Source organism: Elgaria multicarinata, chromosome 6 (genome assembly GCF_023053635.1).
Source record: "Elgaria multicarinata webbii isolate HBS135686 ecotype San Diego chromosome 6, rElgMul1.1.pri, whole genome shotgun sequence".
In the NCBI taxonomy this organism is placed as follows: Eukaryota; Metazoa; Chordata; class Lepidosauria; order Squamata; family Anguidae; genus Elgaria; species Elgaria multicarinata.
The window spans coordinates 42,317,518-42,339,735 of record NC_086176.1 but is presented as its reverse complement, the minus strand read 5'-3'; the positions used below and the strand labels follow the sequence as shown (position 1 = coordinate 42,339,735).

The following is a 22,218-nucleotide window of genomic DNA, read 5'->3' as shown; positions in this document are numbered from 1 at the left end:
TATTTGGCAAGTGGGACAAAGCCTTACATTTGTCATCCTTGCCTTTAAAATCCCTGCAAGGTTTGGAGTCATTGTAGCCTTGAGAAATTTGTACATGAGGCTTCATATAGTTCAGCCACTGGGATAAGACTTTTGTGCAGCTCAGACACATCAATGCAGGCAAGTGTTGCTATGCTGGGATCAGAGAGGAGATCAGCTGGCAAGAGTGGGACTAAGTTATATCTATATAAGGTGCTGAAACTTTATCACCAAATCATGCAATGTGTTGTGCATATATGGGGTCTTGTAGGAGTGCTCATAAAGCTTCTGAGACTTCACTTTTCATGGGGTATTGACTTCAGTGTCTGTTTTTTATGAAACCTGCTGACTTAAAAATAAAATAAAATTCTGGCCCTTTAATTAAATAATATGTTTTACAAGTTTGAAATACTTCTGGCAAATCTTTCAGCAAGGCCAGAAAATGCAAGACTTGACAGGTTAGAGGTGTGTTTACGTTATCTAAGTACGTATGACTTTTGAAAGATAAAATCAGTTTAGTGCAGGGGTTCAATATTCATCATTTAATGTTTAAGTGTTTCAGTTGGTATGGCTTTAATTATATCACCTTTCATATGTGGAATATATTGGATCAAAGACTCTGTAGGCAATCCCTTGAGTAAATGCCAAGGAGCAACGATCTTTCTTGAAAATAAACTTTTAAAGGTTCAGTACAGAAACAGGTAATTGTGTATGTTTTTTCCACCCCCATCTTTGTTACTGAAAGCTTTGTTTTGTGAATCAGAGCATAACAGGCTTCTAGTTACCTCTAGGTAACTTTGTACCTCTATCAAGTAATTTTAGCTAGCAAGGTTAATGTACAAATGTATGGATTCCTTGAGGGTTAGAAAAACAAATTAATTATACAAAGGCAACTGCTCTGAGCAATGTTCATTTTCTCAAATACCTTGTTAGTGCTGTTTTGGATGTCTTAAATTAAATCTACTGATGCATGAGAACAGATATTTCCATGTATAGGTTTGAGAGCAAACACATTGTGGTAGGCAGATAGTAGAGCAATTGGTAAATCAAGAATGGCTGAAATAATCACAGCCATTCTAATATGAGTAGAATGTAGCAACAGCAACATAAAGATTGGCTTTAAGGTGCAGCTTTGATTTGAAATAGGATCTTGATCTCAAAGAATGAAGCAGTTTAGGCTATGCAAGGGGTCATGTAGGAGTGTGAAGCTTGTGGTCCCTCCAGATGTTTTTGGCCTACACCTGTGAACCCTCACCATTAGGTGTTGCTGCTAGGGCTGATGGGAGTTGTAGGTCAAAATACCTGGAGGGCCACAAGTTGCCCACTCCTGAATTGTAAAGGTCATTTGGAGTACTTCTTTTAGCTGCCCCTTGATCTAGACAGCCCTCCTTTCCTGCCTTCCTCTGGTGCTCGCCCTGATGCATTCCGGAAGTCATTTGCTAAGTTCAGACAACACGTTAGTCAATGCAGTGTGAAAACTCCACTCAATGGTTCAGTTTTTATGGGATACTCCCCACACAACATGTTCTAACTCCACCATTGTGTGACTTTGGGCTATCATGAAGTTGAGTAAAATCCATTGTGATGTTTGACAGTTCCTCTGCCCTCTCTTGTCCCCCAGTCCTCTCAATAATATCCCATCACCTATTGCTGCAAAAAAATAATCCCGGCGGCTCTCCTAGAGGGGCACTTGCTCCTTTCACTGCTCTTGCCAGGGAACTCTGTAGACAGTGGGAAAAGTCAACTCAATGCAATGGAAAACTCCATGGTGTCCGCCACATAACATGCCACGCAATGGTTGTGCAGGAACTCTCCTCCGCACAGTGTGTATATTCTGCATAGATTGTTTTCCAAAAAAACTCCACCGTTGCGTTGAGCTTTCCCACCAGACAACACATTTCTCAATGGTAGTGTAAAAACTCCACCGTGGAGTTCGAAAAACACAGTTGAAAACATGTTGTCTGATCTGAGCCATTATGTTCCTAGTATGCAGGATAAGATCAAGAGGTAATTGACACGAATAGTGTAATGCTATGCATATCTACTTAGAGGTAAGCCCCATTGAATTCGACAGAACTTACTCTGTCTTGAGTAAATCAGTACATTTCTCTCGTCAATAAAATACTGCTTTCTTGCACCTTAGTACCTACACAGTTAATTCATCTACTTTAAAATTATATTTATTATTTATTTATTGCAATTATTTATATGCTGCCCTTCAGGATACAAATCCTACCAAAGTGGCTTACAAGTAACATAAAAATATCACAAACAATATTAACAGTGTAAAAAAAAAGGATACTTTATGAGGATTTACACAGTTGGTATAAGATGGCTCTGGATCAGGGAGAGTCCAGCTGGAACAGGAACAGAAACCTGGTGTTTTCATCTAGCTCCCTCTTTCCTGGAATCTTCCCACAGGACAGTTGGTAGGAGATGCCTTTATTGTAGTGGTGGAGTGGGAGGTCTAGCTGGAGCAGGGCCTGAGGTCACTTTACAGTTATAAGACACATGTGAAAACAATTCGCACATACCAATCTTAAGGCTTGATTAATTGATATCCTGTCTTGTGGCAGAGCGGCATTGTAGAGCTTGATATATTGTCATGATTTTTACTGTTACCTGTCAGATAAAAGAGGATAAGTGTTAACTTTCATTGTCACAGTATATTGGGGTGATGTAGCCTGCATAATCTGTTGAGTGCCAACTATGGTATGTTTGTTTCTCCCCAAATCTCTGCTTTCCTTGTGGGGCTCCATCCTTTGTATGGAGTCCATATTGTTTAAAATGTATGTAAATTATATTTATGTTGAACGGAATCCTTGTTTTTAATCACAGTTTTGAATACATTTGACTGCTGACTATCCAAATGCCACATCAGTTAATTATTGGATTAAAAAGAATAATGTAACTGAGCATGTTCTCAGGGTGGATCATATGTAAAGAAATAAAACAAGCTCTTTCCATGGGATAGAAGTGATTTCTATTTCCATTGGAAGTAGAAGGGACGTGTGCATTAATATAGGTAAGGTGAACAGGCCATGGAAGAAAATGTACAGAAAGGGGGCATATTCCCATGTGGAGCCATCTCCAACTTTTCCAATTTGCAGAAAGAATTTTGGAATGAAGCAAAGTACAGTAAAGGAATATAAGAAAAGATATAGCACAGGGATTTCCAACCTTTTTGGACCCATGGCCACATTTGGGAATTTGAGAAACTGCTGTTGGCATCACCACAAAATGCCTAATCAGTGGAACAGCACTTTGGCATCTACCCACATTACTGCGCTCTTCGAAGCCTTCCACTTGTTCTCGTGATCCGATTCCTTCTCGAGTCTTTATTAATCTTATTCCCGCTATTCTCCCTTCCTTGCTTCATATTATTAATTTTTCTCTGTCCTCTGGTTCATTTCCTTCTGCTTTTAAACATGCTACAGTCCCTCCTATTCTCAAGCAACCTACTCTTGATAGGCTATCTCTGTCTAACTACCGACCTGTCTCTTTGTTGCCTTTTGTTTCAAAGATCCTGGAGCGTGTGGTCTACTCTCGTTGTCTTGATTTTCTTTCTAGTAACTCTGCTCTGGATCCTTTTCAATCTGGATTCCGTCCTTTGCATTCCACTGAAACAGCCCTTACTAAGATCACCAATGATTTTCTTACTGCCAAGTCTAAAGGCCTTTATTCCGTTCTTATTCTCCTTGATCTAACTGCAGCCTTTGACACGGTTGATCATGATCTTCTCTTAGATTCCCTTCATGATCTTGGACTTTGTGGCTCTGTCTATAACTGGTTTGCCTCCTATCTAGCGGGTCGCTCTTTCAGCATGTTGGCTAATGGCAGCTCGTCTTCCTCTTTTCCCCTTTCAGTAGGGGTTCCGCAAGGCTCGGTGCTTGGCCCGTTGTTGTTTTCTTTATACATGTTGCCCTTGGGTAATCTCATTCAATCTCATGGCCTCCAATATCACCTGTATGCCGATGATACTCAGTTATATCTTTCATCTCCAGAACTTTCTCCTGATGTTCACGATCGTATCTCGGCATGTCTTTCAGATATCTCAGCTTGGCTGCTTCATTGTCGTTTGAAACTTAATATGGCAAAGACTGAATTGCTTGTTTTTCCTCCTAAACCTTCTCCTCATCTCTCATTCTCTCTTACTGTCAATGATGTCACGCTTACTCCAGTCAAGGAAGCTCGTAGTCTTGGCTTTATATTTGATTCCTCGCTCTCCTTTATTCCTCATATTGAGGCAGTAGCTAAATCCTGTCATTTTTTCCTGTATAATATTGCCAGGATTCGATCATTTTGGTCTGTCTCTTCTGCCAAGACGCTTGTTCATGCATTGGTTATTTCTCGGTTGGACTACTGCAACCTTCTTCTCACTGGCCTTCCTTCTTCTCACATCAGTCCATTGGTTTCTGTTCACCACTCTGCTGCGAAGATCATCTTCTTGGCTCGCCGCTCTGACCATGTTACTCCACTTCTGAAATCTCTTCATTGGCTTCCAATTCACTTCAGAATCCAATATAAACTTCTCCTGTTGACCTTTTAGGCTTTTCACGGTCTACTCCTTCCTATCTCTCCTCTCTCATCTCACACTATTGCCCCGCTCGTGCTCTTCGCTCTTCTAATGCCATGTTTCTCGCCTGCCCAAGGGTCTCTACTTCCCTTGCTCGGCTTTGTCCATTTTCTTCTGCTTCCCCTTACGCCTGGAACTCTTCCAGAACATTTGAGAACTACAAGTTCAATCGCAGCTTTTAAAGCTCAGCTAAAAACTTTTCTTTTTCCTAAAGCTTTTAAAACTTGATGTTGTTCGGTCTTTATACTGTTAGTTTTACCCTACCCTGTGCCTTTTTACCCTACCCTGTGCCTGTTTGCATTCTCTTCCCCTCCTTATTGTTCTACTATGATTTTATTAGATTGTAAGCCTATGCGGCAGGGTCTTGCTATTTACTGTTTTACTCTGTACAGCACCATGTACATTGATGGTGCTATATAAATTAATAATAATAATAATAATAATAATAATAATACCTGTTGCTTCTTATTCAGCAAAAAAATGTGTTTTGTGTGTATTAGATACTGCAGCATTACTTTAATAAAAGAAATCTAATTCAGCTAATTGCCGGCAGTGCAATACAGCAAATCCTTCTTTTAAATATATATTTTGTCAATGTCCAATAGCTGCTGCTTTTTGCAGGAAGGCTATCAGACAGATAAATGTTGTAGTGGAACTTTACTATTCACTGATATAAATGATCTTTAAAATGTACCTGCTTCATGGAAATTAACTAATGGTCAGTGTAAATGGATTCTCTGTGCCCTTTTGACAGATGAAATATTGATCCTACAAAATTGGAAGGATAAACATTCACTTCCAGTAATATAATGGATTGAGGACCTTACAATGCTTTCACTATTTGAATTGGTGTCATATAGGCACCAGCTTTAAATAGATACTTATTTGGATGTTTGGTCCGCTTTTGTTGAAGCCTATGTATAATTTCTAAAACATTTATTTATTATTTAATTTTATTTATTTATTAAATTTATATACAGCCCCATAGCCGAAGCTCTCTGGGCGGTTTACAAAAGTTTAAAAAAACAGTGGACATTAAAAAAGTATACAAAATTTAAAACCATTAAAAATATATCAAAACAGTATTCATTTTAAACACCAACAGTTCTGGGGTCCATTACAAAACAAACAAACTTAGCATATGTTGTTAAATGCTGTTAAATGCCTGGGAGAAGAGAAAGGTCTTGACCTGGTGCCGAAAAGACAACTATAAAACATTGTATGCATGTCATACAAATTCATGTGTATATATATTAAAAAAGGATCATTTGCAAATACCATTGGAGGTGCTTTTTGGGCATTGGTATATATGATATGTCAAGCTTTGCAAGATAAACATTGAGAATATAATATTTTTGTCATGCTATACCTCTTTTTGAAAGTACAATATGATATTTGTTTCAATTACACAGACTTCTTGCAGTTGTTTGAGAGAGTTTTATCTATGAAAGTAATGTCCAAAAGATTTAGTTTTTTGAAAGTTAACTTTTGAAATATAGGGGAATGTAACTGTTTTGTATTCTCCTTCTCTCCTCCTTCTCTCCCCTTTCCCCAGCCCAGTGTGTTAATTGTAAGCTACAAAGAATCATTGAAAGCAGCAGCACAATTTGGACGCTACGATCAAACTGAATGGAGGCCTGACAGCACCATGATAGCTGTTTCGGTGAGTGAAGCACTTGTGAAGATATTTTGTGATACTAAATAGATAAATGGTTCAGATAATAATAAAATAGACCTTCCTTATAGGGTTGTTGTAGGGGTTATGGATATATTTGTGAAGTACTTTGACCATTACAAAGCATTGAACAATGTAATAATAAATATACAGATGGTTTGCAGCAGAGGGAGAGATGGTATGGTAGGGCCACTCCATTGGCTGAGCTGAGTGTCCAGTTGCATTTGGCTCCACATCTTTTTAGATGCCCTTGATCTGAAAGATACATGCATTGAGAGAGAGGATGGGACAGCAAGGTCCTCTCCATCAGCTCTGCTGAAAGACCAGCTCCATTTGGTTCCTGTATCTGAATAGTTTCCATGCAAGCTGGTCATTATATGGACTTGTAAGATGTGGTTTCTGAGTTTGTTTTCCTTTAACTTCCCATTCTCCTTTTGTGTCATGCCTTTTAGATTTTAAGCCTGCAGGCAGGAATTGTTTTTTTCTTAATTTATGTACAATGCTTAATAAATTGTAATTGCTTTAATTATCATCATCATCATCTGGTAGAATAATATTGAATGTCCAAAGGAATCCAGCATGCTGTAAAAGTAGAAAATATAATTACACAAAAGCTAGTCTTGTACTTTTTTTTGAGAGTGCACCCAGTATTTGTATTATGGCTTTGCTCTGCAACATTGTACCAAGAGCTTAATATTACTAGGTGGAATACAGCCTAAAGACTGCTACCCATATTACATTTTCCTATTTATGAATTAAAAGTGCACATAAAAAAGGTTAGACCCAGAGAATGGTTGAAGAGTCATGTATTTTGAGCATGTTGAACAGGAGCCTGAAGATATGGGTTTGGCTATCCAGCTTCTGAGATATGGGTTTGACCATCCACTAGCAAGTACTACAGTTGAAACCTAGATTAAAATTTGTTGATTAAAATTGAACTGTCGTATTACAAAGAAATGTATTAGAGCCATTTCCAGCTGCTTTGTACAAATGTGAGTAGGGAAGGGTAATGTAGGGAGCCGTCCTTAAATATAAAACTGTTCTCTGCCCAAGAAATTTTCAGATATGTCTTAATGGATGGATAAGACTTGCATGTACTTTGGAGGAATGTATGCACGTGGCTGGCCTATGGGTGCCCTCAGTAGATCCTATCATGCTTCTCTTGCCCAGTTGATTCGTGCTGGGAACACAGCTGAGAAGAACAGCGTGGGCACTGGGACCTGCAGGGGGAAGAGATAGTTGAAGAAAATCTCTGTCCTTTAGCACTAGTGCAACTCCACAGAGTGCATGTCTGGATCCACTTCATTAGATTTTTTTTTTCAAAATTCTGTTGTGTCATTCTTGTCATTTTAATTTTATTAGGAAGCAATACTGATAATAGACCTGACAGTTCTTGTTCTCCAATTGAGTTTTCAGCTAGCTGAAATAAACAAGAGCATTGGTGTTGCTAACTCTGCTTAAGATCATAAATCTGTCCTTCAGTGCCCTGAAATTGGTCTTTAAAAATCCATAGTGTAGAATTCTTGTCCTATATTCTGGACTTTTGGGAGCATGCTAACATCACACTCAATTTCTCCCAAAATATATGCGTTAAAACATTTCAGATATATTGGCCATGATTCTCAAGGTTCTACCCAAGTACCTGAGGGCTTTTCAGAAATTCTTTGAGAAATTGCTGTTTGCCCTGTTCTGAATTGTCTGATATATACATTTTTTGTCTCTTGAGTTGCATAATGCACCACATCTGGATTAATGGCTGCTGTTACCAGAAACTGTGTAGTTCCTGTGCTTATTTCAGTATTAAGGGATATAGGTTTCACTTCAGATGGTACTTTTACAGGACAGGTAGTTTTATGAGAGACCTCAGCAACTGATATTATTGGAAGAGTTTCTTGAACATGGATGGTTTAAATATCCAAAGAATGTTCACATGCTATTGATGGTTTTATATTAAGTAAAATGTATTTTGGAAATTTTTGTAAGCATCATAAGTAATATTAGCCATTAAAATATAGCTTGCTTTATGTCCTCATGTAATGGCTTATGATTAAATCTTTGGAAACCAATGAAATATTTAAAACTGAGAGACTGAAATCTTTAGAAATTTCATAGATTAGCTTTATTTAGAACCAATGTTCATAATCTTTTTGACGATTATATTCAAAAGTACTATTTTTATAGCAAATTTCTTGCAACATTGGTATTTTATTTATTTATTTATTGCGTTTTTATGCTGCCCAATAGCTGAAGCTCTCTGGGTGGTAATGGATATCTGAATGATATTCAGCTTAACAATTTGAAATGGTCTTTATCCCCATGATGGCTAAAGAGACAGTGAAAGATAGTTAACCATTATGTTGGGTTTTTTTAACCTGTATTCTGTTTGTACCGTAAAGGGTTCTGAATGACCAACAAAAACATTAAAGAAACCAAGCCAAAGTGATTAGCTTAATTGCATAACTATTTCTTCAAGTTTGAAAGTGCATTTAACGTTTGGATTGTATAAGTGTTTTCTCATAATTTACCTGCGTTTAGAACTGTAGTCTTCTGCTTTCAACCTTTTGATTTTTAAAAAAGGAGGTGTTAAAAGCCTCTTGCTATTTGGCTTGTGGTCACTGTGGTTGTTAAAACAGACAATCACAGTTGAGTACCAGATTGGTAATATAGCAAACTCTGTAAAATAAAGGCTTAATGAGGCTGAAGTGTGATTCTTAGTAACTGCCTGGTGATAACTTTTCATTTTAATAGAATAGTAGTAAAAACAACGTGAGTCCTTCCTGCCCTGTCAGTGTACATTTATGCATATATTGGAGATGATGATGATTATATTTATTTGTATCCCGCCTTTTGCCCAATACTGGGCCTCAAGGCGGCCTAATTCTAGGTGACTTAATATGGAGCCGGGAACAGTGATGATTCTGGATTTATTAATGGAATACAAGGTTGTGATCTATGCACAAGTCATGAGAGATGGGACAGTGGCCTTTGCAGTGTTTGACCTCTTAAAGACGTTAAAACTAGCTCCTTCCATTGCTCCTGGAAGATATGTTAGATGCTGAAACAATGGTAATATGTTGTTGGTGACCCACCTCAACCAGGAATTGAAGCTTTTGGACAATTCTCTCAAGCATTTCCATGTACAACGTATTACAGTTGTCTTGAGGTCACAAAAACATGAATGGTATCTTCTTGAAAAGCACTCTTGGCCACCATTGCAGGCTGGAGAGTTGTTGTTTAAGTCAGTGGAATATTCTCTAGAGACTTCAAGCCGGTATAAAATGTTGCATGGAACTGGTTCAAAGAAGAAGACTTGACATCAGGAAATCTGAGGTGACAAATATTGTTCTCCCGTGGACCTGAAACGGGATGCAAGTATATCTTCCTCCACCCTTGGTTGTGCTGGCATTAAAGAGACAGACACAGTTGTTGCATAAAATTCTGTCCCAACTTTTATTAAATCCAATTCAGTCAATCTATTGATTCAGTGGCATGAAGTCTAATAGAGATTGTTGAAAAAATTAGGCTACATGCTCCTCAGGTGCCATAGTCATACTTGAATGAGCTTCAAGTTTTGTGTGACAAGCTTCAAGCAGATGCTGTCTTCAAGTGCTGCCAAGATCAGCTGGCCTGTCTTTGCCCTGCTGCTCTGCCCACTGGCCAAGTGCAGGTGAATTTATTTCTCTAGGGGAGCCCATCCTGTCTCTAGGTTACTTGGACAGGAGTATAGTTCATGCTTATGATAAAGATGTTCTATGAATTTAATACACTGGAATAGTTTTAGCAACAGCAGTGCAAGTATGAATATAGATTTGCAAACTACAAAGAGGGCTATACCACAACGCAAACTGCTTCTGGGTCAAGAAACCTAGTGTCATGCAGTCTAGAAAGCTGGGACGAGCCAATTAAGCCTTTGGGATTGAGTGAATAGTCGGTGATGTACCTGAGAAGGGAGGCAACATATTTGAGAAGAAATTTTATATTTGGCTTCCAAATCCTTGTGAAGGGCGAGAAGGTTATAGGTCATCGGATAATTTGAGGATGGTCTAATAGAACAGAGTTTATTGTGTTATCCAAAATACAAAAGGAAGTAAACCAAGGGAAAGGGTCAGGCCTACACCATGTGCAGCTGTTGCCAAGCTTGAGGGGTTTTTAGGTGTGGTCCCAATCCAGTTTGATCCTTAACCTGTCATAGTGTAGGCTTGGCAAGTGTGGGCAGTATGATGGCTGAGGCCTGCACAAGACCTTTATGACAGGCTCAACTATGGGAAGAAGGACTTGTAAAATCCATATGCTTAGCTGGAGGTGATACAGTCCAAGGAGCATTGTGTTAGGACACTGTATGTGTAAGATTCTGATACCCTGGAGCAAAGACAAGTTGTCTGAGGCTCCACTCCCACTAACTATTTCCACCCCCACAGACAAGGCCTGTGGGCAAGTTGCTGCTTTGGAGGAATAAGTTAGCCCTGAACTAGGCCTACACTCAGCCTTGCTCTCCTCTCCAAATGCCACAACACTGACTACATGGCTTACTGTCCATAAAATGAGGTCAGGATGAGTGGAATGAGGCCTTTTACAGCTACACTTCAAGACCCACCTTGAAATATTATGATAGGGCTTTTCTGATATTTTAGTCCTACTTATTCTTTCGGAACGGTTGGGATCCTCTAACCTAGTATTGTCAACACTGACTGGTAGTGGTTCTCTGGGGTTTCAGGCATGATTATTTCCTAGCCTTACCTGAAGATGCCAAGATTGAACCTGGGGCTTTCTGCATGCAATTCATGTGTTCTACCATTGAACTACGGTGCTTCCCATAAACTGCAAGCTCTAATTATGAGCTCCTCTCCACAAATTGCAAGCTAAATGTTCTCAATTGCAAGCTCTTCTTTCATATAAGTCAATGAAGCAAGTATGCACAATTCACTTGGATGGGACACATTTACATGAAAGCTTTGTTAATTCTGCTAACACTTATGGCATTTTGAGGCTTGGCTTTGTCATTTGCAGAAGTTAAGTTTTTGACTCATATTCCACAGTTACTGAAAGTTGGGTGCAACTATACTTAAATATATTTAAGTTGCTATAAAATAGGATCATGATTGAACTAAGTTGTATCTGCAAAATGTAGGTTGTCTATGGCTACTTCAGGCTATTTTTGATGGCAGTGTGGACAGAAATGAGGTTTGTAACATCAGCCTGTGCAAAGGATGGAATTCAAGAACATCTTTTGTATGCTAATATTAGGACTATCCTTTTGTATAGTGTTGTCTTACTCTTTCTGCTGGCATAAGACAGTCAGTGAGTGTAAATTATTTAAAGATGGCTAAACAGTAAAGAAGGCCAGTTAGGAATAGTGTTAATGTTTGTTTATTTTTTGTTCTTCAAGCATTTAAATAGAACATAACCCCCAAATTGTAATAACAGTACTTAATTTGAATTTGAAGAAGAAATATGAAAAAAATGCTTGTCTTTGATTTTTAATTTTGAAACTGAAGAGAGAAATGTTACCAGGCAAAACAGCTCGTGAAATAGGCTAACAAGTGTATGCTTTCCTTCTGCTTCTATATCCTTAATTGAAAAACAGGAAACCATGCCTGGAAAGAAATCTGAAACCTTTAATTTTCTCTTTCAGTCTTGCCGCTTTGAAAAGCATACTTGGCCCATATTAAATTACTTAAATGGAAAAGTCTAGTTAAAATGCACTTCCTCACTTGAGCTTCTCTTGATTTGGGGTCCACTTCAGAACATGTTCATCAGTCCCAAACAAATTTATTTTCATGTCTTACTAATTTCATTGAATTTACTTTCAAGTAAGTGCAGTTATGGTTCATCTAAGGCACTCAGATTCACGACTAAGGGGGGGGGGAAATACGGTTAGATTAACATAGTAATACTTTTTTTGGAATAGAAGAATGGTTATTGAAAAATTTGTTACTGTTTGAACGATGTCAGTGTTCCTTATATTTCTGAACTCTCACCCCATGCCCTTCTCTAAATTTCAGTCCTCTTTCTCAATCTGCCTTGCTAGAGGTTTCAAAGTTCTGTAAGTCAATGACTAGAAAGCATGTGTTCCTCTTCTAGGGAAAATGGAAACATTTAACTTAACTTGACTACTGTAAGACCCTATATTTTATATAACTTAGATTAGAAGTTAAAATTGTACTGTATGATATATTTATGAAATTTAAAGGTGTAAGGCCAGGTTCAGATGAAACAGAAAACCTTGGATTCCTGCTGCATGAATGAGCCGTGATCAGTATTGGGCTTTAGCATATCTCCTCCTCTTTCACATACCAAAGGAGAAGATCAGAAGCATTCACTTCCAAATTTAAACAAAAGCACAATTTCCCATTTTGTTACAATTGTGATTTGTTTAACCTCTGCTTGTGCTCCTGTAATGGCAGAAAATCATGGGGGGGGGGGGTTAACCCAGAACTTGCCCCTGTTTGTGCTGTCATCATTTTGAATATACTCTCATAGGCCTGATCGGAAGTTGCTCTATGATATCCGAACCTGTACATTTTGGGTTAATCATGTTATGTTAATCATAACAACCCAAAGTTAATCTAACTACTAATTGTATGTTAACTGTGGGTTGTTTAACCCATGATTAACCCATAGTGTCTTGGTTTGAACATCATAGAGCAACCTTTAATCGAGTCAATCAGAGGTTGCATATTTAAAGAGGTAGCGGCACATGTTTGCAAACCAAGTCACTGGAACAAACCAGCATTTGAAACTACATGTGTCTGGGTTTAAGCATTTGGGTTTGCCATTAAGTAAATGTACTATTATGTGCATGTGTAAGCATGCTTTTATTTTAACTAGTTCTCTTATGTTCATGGTAGTGCTGGAAAAATGTGTGTTGGATTTTCCTTGATTATCATATTCTGCATGTTTTAAATATACAATGCCTTGAAGTAGCTCTGTCTCAAATATATGCAAGAATCAACATTTATGCCTATGCATCTTTGTTTTTGTATCTTTCAGACTGCAAATGGATACATCTTGTTTTTCTATCTTCCGCCAGCAAGAGACAAGTATCTTTATGAGCCAGTTTATCCCAAGTAAGTCTTGCTGTAAATGCTTCATTGATTTCTATTGTACAGTGCTAAAAATTCAGATTTTCTCATGGCAAAATATTTGCTTAAGAATTATGTAAAATATCTTGGGTAGTGTTTTGATGTATTGAGAGTAATGTTACTGTATACAAATAGATGTTCTTTTGGTAGGTGGGCAGGATGCAAATGATGGACCCATTCTCTGTTGATTACATACAAAGTATGATTATCAGCAATGTATCTTGCAGAAAACATGTTAATAGAATTAGCGCAAGTTTTATTTAATGCAATGGTGTTAATTCCTGCCTTGTTACAGGAATTTAAAAAAACCCACGTCACTGCTTTATTGAGAAGCCTTTTACTTTGCATATTACCCTGTGTTGTTTTAACTAGGATCTGTAGATATCCTAGTGTTTGATATTTCTTGAAAAGACTCACTAAGGCTTTAAATATTTTCCCTTGTGACTCTGCTTCCAGTGCTGCCACATTCAAAGGTAATATGGATAGCTACAGGTTCAGGGCCTTTTCTGCCGTGGCATCCAGCTTTTAGAATATACCCCTAAGGCATATTTATTAGATCTCTTTTAGGTTCCAATTTAAAACTTTTTATTTGCCCAAGCTTTTGGAAACATTTAACTTGTGTTGAGTTCCTTACATATAATCTGTTGGCGATTTGTTGGCTGCTCTTCTTTCTGTTTTCATTGTAACGGACTGTGCACATTTTTTGTAAGCTGTCTTGCAGTTCTATATTGCTTGAAAGGAAGAATATAAATGTTTTAAATAATGTTTTTATGTGATAGGATCTGCTTGCCCTACCCTGTTCAATAAATGCCTTGCAAATAGAGCAAGGGCCAGGTTTTGACTCCTTCATCACATGCTTTTAGACTCTAATTGCAGGGAAGACAAACATGGTCCACCAGGACATAATTGAATAAACTTTTGCTCAAACATTTTTAGAATGCTTTTAATTCCCTTAAATACGAATTTTAAAATCACTTGCTGTCTATTATATTTACACTCATTTTATGCTTATAATTCTTCTAAAATACTGCCTATAAACTAGTCAGTCATCACCAAACATTACTATACTCTACTTCCCTTGCTCGGCTTCGTCCATTTTTTTCTGCTGCCCCTTATGCCTGGAACGCTCTTCCAGAACATTTGAGAACTACAAATTCAACCGCAGCTTTTAAAGCTCAGCTAAAAACTTTTCTTTTTCCTAAAGCTTTTAAAACTTGATTTTGTCCTGACTTTATACTGTTAGTTTTACCCTACCCTGTGCCTGCTTACCCTACCCTGTGTCTGTTTGCATTCTCTTCCCCTCCTTATTGTTTTATTATGATTTTATTAGAATGTAAGCCTATGCGGCAGGGTCTTGCTATTTACTGTTTTACTCTGTACAGCACCATGTACATTGATGGTGCTATATAAATAAATAAATAAATAATAATAATAATAATAATAATACTATGCTATGAGAGAATTGCTACTCTCTCCCAAAAAATTAAAACACCAATGCAGAAAGTGGATTAACCACTGTACTTTTCTATGACACTGCTCTGGTTTGCCTGTTTCCATTCATTGTGCACACTCAGAACAATGACTCATGCAGAAACGTAGGGAGTGAACTCCTTTGGGCCCAGGTAAAATTGGCACATGTATACAGGTTTCACTGTATAAAAAGTAAACCTCAGGTGTAAGAGTGTGTAAGTTTTATTTCAAAAAATAATTGTACCTCCAGTGGCAAAGGTTTTGGAAACAGTGTTGTAGATAAAATAAAGAAGTGAGTGAATACTTAATGAATACTTTAATTGCACTTAACTGTAAACAACTGCAACTGGTGTCAACTTATCAAATCTTAATTGAACAATTTCTTTTAACACTCACCTGCAGCATTCAAATCAGGCCAGCTTTCTCATAAGGATTACCCATATTTGTCCTTTAAAATGGGAAGTAAATTAATGTGTTTTGCATATGTCCATAGCAGTTTATAATAAGTGGAGAACTTTTTATCAGTGCCCTTATTTGAATAAGAAGTAGAATAAGAATGATAGTTTAATCATGGATCTCTTCTTAAATCAGTGAAATCCAGCAAATAAACCTAGTTTCATAAATTCATTAGTATTATTTAAACAAAAGGAATAATATTAAAATTATAGTGTCAAGAAATAATTCTCCATAAAATACTGACTTTTTCCTCAGTTGCTATTTCCGTGTGATTCAAAACGTAACCTATAGGTTTTCCCTTTTAGCTTTAATAAACGGAAGCCAACTTTTCCATGCCAGTCTATTGGTATAGTCATGTTAGCACTGTGTACGACAATAGTATGAGAAAATAGCAAACACAATTAAAGATATTCTTTCCAGTCCTTCTAGCAGTGTCCTGCTATTTTGAGAATGTATTGTTCAGTCTTTTGCAAAAAGTATTAAAGTTAAACTGCTGAATTGAAGTGTACATCTACCCATGTTTTTTAAAAAAGGGATGGAGGGAAACAGTCCAACTGTCCAACCATACCTTAGAAGACTATTTCCCCATCTGTTGTATGCAGGTGGGATGAAAATCTTCTGCCGTTTAAAAGAGATTTGCAAAAGTATCGTGTATAACCAGACATCCTGTTGGGGGAATGCTTTGGCTGCTTGTTTGCAAAAGCCCTCAGACTGGAGTGTTATGAAGAATTCTTGCTGGCAGTTATAGTGTTGGGACTTAAGGGATTATTGACTTCTTCAGCTAGACTATTCTACTCAATTCATTGGAGTAAAACCCAGGAATAAATAGAATTGGTATTTGAATGGAGCCAAGACTATTAAGTGGCACTGCTCCAGCTGCTCAATCTTTCTTCCATTTCAGAGTGGAACTTGGAACACGGTCAGTGTTGGCCTTAAGCCCATGTTCTGCGATGCTGTTCCCAAGTGCGTGCATAGAGAACACAGTTCAGTCTTCAATTTTTAGTATGGTGATGGAAAACTGATTGAAGTGTAGTAAATGAAGCAAAATAAAAATAATACTGCAAACTAATAAAAAAGCATTAAAATGTGTAAGCAGCCAGTATGCAAACTTCTTATTTGGTGTAATGCTTGTGCTAAGTAAAATGCATGTATAAACTTATGAACAATAAGTATATTCAGGTTTTTTTAAGTGATTTTTATTCAGAAAAGATCCATAGGGATTCAGTTAGATTGGAGAGATGTCTTTGCTCTTGTTGCAGTTGTAATGCAGAATCCCAGTTAAGATTATTGTCATTATGTCCCAGTTGTCATCTACAGAAATTGTGATTCTAACAGTTTAGGACCTTATTTGCCTGCAGTAAGCTTCTTGTTCACTAGGAACAAGACTTGAGACCTTCTTCTTGACCTACCTCCTGCATTTTCAGACACCTTTGAGAAGTGTCTACGCTAACTTAGTATTTGGACAGGAGTATAGTAGTTGCTGATGTGGCAGCACACATTAAGCATTCCTTCCTGCTTCTGTCACCAACATAATTCATAGTTTAAAGGTCAAAGCAATAGAAATACTGAAACAGGCTTGTGAGGATGTGTGTTGGATCTAAACACTTTGAATTTTTGTGACCACCTTGCATATTCCACATGCCTCTCTCCCAGGTGCTGCTGCCAAGATAGGGGGAATAGAGATTGAAGGATGCTACTTCCTGGCCCACATATTCCAGTACTATTATTGTCCAGGGCTGAATTCTGGCTTGGTTCCCTCCAAGCTAAGCTGTACAGAAAAACCAGCTGCTTTTAGGCAACTGCTGGACAACAATGTCAAATAGGTTTGGACATTTGAAGTGTCTTCAGGGTTAAGACTCTTCAATTTAAGAATTTATTTAAAATTTAGATCTTTTTGAGGTATACAGGATTTTATCTGGGAAGGCAAATCAGTAATTGGACCTGTCAGTAGGTGAAATGGGGCCTGGGGCTGTATGGTGTGTTATGAGCAGGGCAGGAATGATTATTCGATAAGTCAGCATGCATGGGTTGGCAGGTTCAGGAGGGGCTGCTTTCTAGGCTAGACAAACAAATGGGAGTACGGACAAGATGGTGCTTCAACTTGGGTGCATTTGTTCTACTCCATTTCAAGCCTGTTGGTCCCAGAAAGATCTCCTCCGCCTTCTATGACCTTTGTCCTACTAGGAATTCTTGCCCCCGCACAAGTTCATAATGATTGGGCAACGAAGAGGAGAAATAAAGGCCACTCACTTGAAATTGTGGTGTGCGCAGTGTGGGGGGTGGGAATTCACTGAGAACGAGGAAGAGGAAAGTAATGTTGGCATATAAATACCACCTTTTTTATCATTTCTGTATTTAAGGCAGCTTGCAAACATGTTATCCTATCCCCTTCCTTTAATGTCTGCCAATATTTTAGTGATTTCAGTGTTGGGTTTTGTTTTTCACTATTGTTAAAACCAACTTAAATTCTAGTTAAGTACACATTGGGAAAAGATCTGTGATTATTCCGTTGCCTACTGAAGGTGCCTAACTTATCTGACATGTTGACAATTGGCAGTTGTTGCCTTATGTTAAGGATGAGTGGGACAAATCACATTTCGTCATTATTACCAGATATTTGGGATGCAGTCAGTTGTATGCCTTATACTCAGAAAGCATCTGTGTGGATTGCTCTGAAACCTGACAGCATAGGAGTGGTTGGTTTCAGGATGGTCCAAGCTGATTTTAAGGTAGAAAGGATAAGAAATGGCTTATTTATAGGAGTTTATTTATTTATTATTTATTTATTTATTTATTTATTACATTTCTATACCGCCCAATAGCCGGAGCTCTCTGGGCGGTTCACAGGAGTTTACAGTTTAACAAATGGTTTAAATAAGCCACAGTCGGGTGTGGCAATTGTGCAAACCAGGCCAGGGTGTTTAGGCAATATAGGTATGGTGTGGTATGTTTTGTCTAGTTCCAGCTTCATTGCTACCTTGTGGCTGGATGACAAAGTGGCAGATGGCTTTCAGTAGCAGAGAGTCCTAGATTTGTCTGGTTACTCGAATAGACACCTGGAGTTTATGCAACGGAAGCTATCATGCAAGTTACCAGTCACAAGATTGTCAAGTTCTTTAAAATGAGGTCACCCAGATGTATTGTTGTGGGAGACTTCAGGATACATGCCAACACAAGCATTTTAGGCTTTGGCTCTGCGTTTTGTTTTGTTTTTGCATCTGGCTAGAATGCAGTCTTCATGTTGCAAGATGTGTATTGGTTCTGTGTTTTGTACTGGTGTAGGACTAGGTGAAAACAAGGTGTTGAAAAAGCTGCTTTTGTGACTTTTTTTGAGTACAGAATTTTACTCTTATGGTTCATTGATAATGGGGTGCTATTTACAGTGTTCTCCTCTCAGTCTTAGGTAAGTGATTGTACTCTAAAGTATTCTGGAGGGTCCAGCCACTTACCTTGACTGCTTCCAGTTCCCTCAGTCATTTGCTGTAGCCAAAATATTTTTTTAAAAGGCTGTTTTCTGAGACCTGTAGCCTAAGCATGTTTGTTCAGAAGTTAGTATCTGTCCCTACATAATGTCTTCTGCTGTGATGAGTTTGTATTTAATTTGCTACTAGAGTGACTGACTTGAAGTGAGATGAGGTGCCAGTGGATATTTTTGGCTGAATATGTTTCAAAAAGCATTGTGCATCCATACTTTAGAAATCTTGAACTATATCATGATCACTTTCAGTCTTAACAGGATTGGTTTGTTTGTAGCTTCTCAATCACTGTGGTATGGCTTTAAGCATATGTTGTAGTAATAATAATAATAATAATAATAATAATAATGATGTAATCCATTTACTGCTAATCTGGCTACCACAATAATCTATAGCAATTATGACATACATTGACCCAGATTGCATGATCACCATGGCTTAAACAAGCCACAGTGAGTTTGCATAGTAGTCTTTGCATTGATTACATTATGGGTGATAAACTCTTGGTCCAGATCAGGCCCGCAAAGTCTCCCCACGTAGCCTGCAGAGGCCCCTTCCCATATAGGCTGTGTGCACCGCTTGTCTTTCCTGTTTGAAGCACTCACTGCAGCATGCAGCCCTGATATCCCTCCAACCTGGACAATAGATCAGTAAATAACAATCTCTCCTCCTTTCCCCTACCCTACACTAGATGCTAGGAAAAAAGTAGCCCCCATCCCCTGCCTTCCATAGCCAGAAAGCCTCCTGGAAATGTACTTCTCTTAATTCTGCCACTGGGAGAAAAGGACAGGTGAAGAGAAGTGTGCAAGCAGGAGAAGGTAGTGGCAGCTCCCACTTCCTCTCCCTCTTATACCCTCTCTCGGTATTGAGGCAGGATAGAATAGGCTCATAGTACTGCCTAGAGGCAGGGCCTGAGCAGCTACCTCTGTCCGCTTGCATGCCCTCTCACTGTGTCCTGTGGAGGACTGAACCCAGCTCTAAGAATCTAGTGCCTAAATTTGCTTCTGCCCCCTTCCTTTTTCCATTTGTGTATGTTTTTTAGATTGTAAGCCTTTGGGCAGGGGCTGTCCTAAGAAATATCTTTGTAAGACGCTTTGGGAACCTTTTTGGCTAAAGGGCAGGATAAAAATACTATCATAATCATCATCATCTAACCCACTGCTACAGTGCTCAAAGTGCAGCAGAGGCGACCTCTCTCTGATGCGGTTCATACACCATAGTGATTTGTTCTTGGGTTAACCCTAGGTTGTTTAACCCATAACCTAGAGTGTCTGGGTTCAGATGACACACTCACAATATAATATTTTTAGTGGTTGTATGCAATAGAACTGAGATTAAATTGTTGTGGCAACTGTTTTTCTTCATTTGAATGTTTCTAGACAGTTGTGACATACTTTAGTGTTGAATATTGTTTTATAAACTAGAAGATATCTAGTTTATAATTTATACTTAACATGGAAGGATCTTTTTAACAACCCAAGGGTAACATGGAAAGTCCTGCTTCAGTGTGTGTGTTTTCTAAAAAAGAAGAAGACGTTGCCATATTGTAAGCTGAACACTGCTAAATATTAAGATGTAAAATGCAGATTTTACAGGTTTTCAATAAAGCAACTTCTAACACATAAATGGATATATTCCACTTGGATATATATTACAACTAGATTACAGCCTTGGTCTGTAATCTAAAAAGTTTAGTCTCCTCACTGGTAGTGTCATCTTATCAAATTTCAAGGTCATCCAGATTGAACACATGGCTTCTGTTGATTGTATGGTGATACTTTTCTCAGCATAAACTAAACTCTGGATCTTTATCATTCTGCTCTACTATCCAGATCAAGGGATTAGTTTGCTGATGGTCATTGGCGACACTTTGTTGTTGATGAACTGAGACCTGCTTTATATAGAATAGCCAGAAGATAATCTATCTGGAAAAGTGTGTATTTGGCTTTACAAGAAATGTGTGATTTGTAGTATAAATGATCATACTTTATTGCCATTTCTAATGAAGTTTGCTTTTGCAAAGAAATTTAGCTTCTTGCATGGGGTGGGGGTATCCTATGGCATATAGCCCTTTGGGGTTGAAGTTGGGATAAGAGTTGACTTTTACACTCTGACAATTCCCATAGCTTGCTTTTGTGATTGGAGAAGAGTAGAAGCCTAGACTATTGGTGCCTTTATCCCTTCTCTGTCCAAGATTTCTATCAAGAACACAATGAGAATTATGTTATGTATTCAGAATATTTTGTTTTATCATACTGCCTCTCTTCAGGTCAGAATCTGTAACTATATTTCAAGAACTGACTAAAATAGCATAGTAATGTTTAGTACCTAACACATTTTTTCAGAGGAAGCCCTCATATGAAGGGAACGCCGCACTATAAGGAAGAACAATGTGCCCCATCATTAAATCTTGAGAAGAAGCAAGTGCTGGATTTGCAAGCATCTATAACCAGGTATGCTAAATGTATACATTTGCTTTCAGTGCCACTGCAGAACGTGAAATAGCAGTAAATAAGGAAATAGCAGGTGCAGCACAAGTTATCTAGAATATGGGATTGTATGATAATGTCAAACAGGAATATAGGAAGCTGCCTTGTGCCAGGGCAGACTCTTTGGCCATCTACTCTGACTGGTAGCAGATCTCAAGGTTTTAGCCACATGTCTTTCCTATCAGCTCTTACCTGATTCTTTTAGTGGAAAGTGCCCGAGATTGAATCTGGGACCTTCTGAGAGCAAAGCATGTGCTCTTTCATTGAATCATGGTCCCTTTCTCGCCCCGCCCCCCAAATGTAAGTGTTTCTACCTTTTCATCTGGGCACACACAGTTTTAGATGCGTCAGTCTACAAAGGAATTCTGTTCTGACAGTGTTAAGATAGTTGGCCATGTTTTAGCCTTAGGGATACATATGTACAGGGTTGTTATAAGGTTACTCCCTTGTGGTCGTTGTGTGTTTGCTTCAAATGCAGCAATTAGCTTTTGCCACTAAGGTGCTGCTTCATTTCAAAATGTTAATTACCTAATTTGGTGTTGTTGATTTTTCATTGGAAATTATGTACCAGAAGTTCACCCAGTTTAAGAGATGCTAGTATTACACATTCTGTAGTTGTCTTCTCTCCAAAAATAACACTACATTTTGATAAATAACACATTCAAAACAAAACACATAGCAATATCCAGTATTCATTAAAAGAAAAGTCTTTTTCAAAAGATTATATTTCTCTGACTAGAATGATGCCAAATTTTGGTTGCAGCAAATGCAAACCAATTGCAGAATTTTAAACAATATTCAGATTAGCATTTCTCAGTTGAGAACACCTACCCCTTCTAACTTGTGTTGTATTTACTGGTAATGAGGTCTGATGCAGAATTGATTGGACAAAGTATTTTCCAGTTCCATCATGAAGATTCTGGAATGCATATTGAAGACATAGCCTTGTTCTAGTCTAACCTCTTGCCAGGCAAAT

The 22,218-nt window shown here is 38.1% G+C and overlaps 1 protein-coding gene across 1 annotated transcript in view; it reads left to right on the top strand.

The window, feature by feature from the left end:
• Window positions 1–22,218, top strand: part of RIC1 (RIC1 homolog, RAB6A GEF complex partner 1) — a 62,891-nt gene that overhangs the window by 6,080 nt on the left and 34,593 nt on the right. Inside the window, exons 2-4 of the mRNA XM_063129277.1 lie at window positions 6,150–6,257; window positions 13,260–13,336; window positions 21,099–21,206. Of these exons, the coding sequence (XP_062985347.1) occupies window positions 6,150–6,257; window positions 13,260–13,336; window positions 21,099–21,206 (293 nt within the window). The remainder of the gene's footprint in view (window positions 1–6,149; window positions 6,258–13,259; window positions 13,337–21,098; window positions 21,207–22,218) is intronic.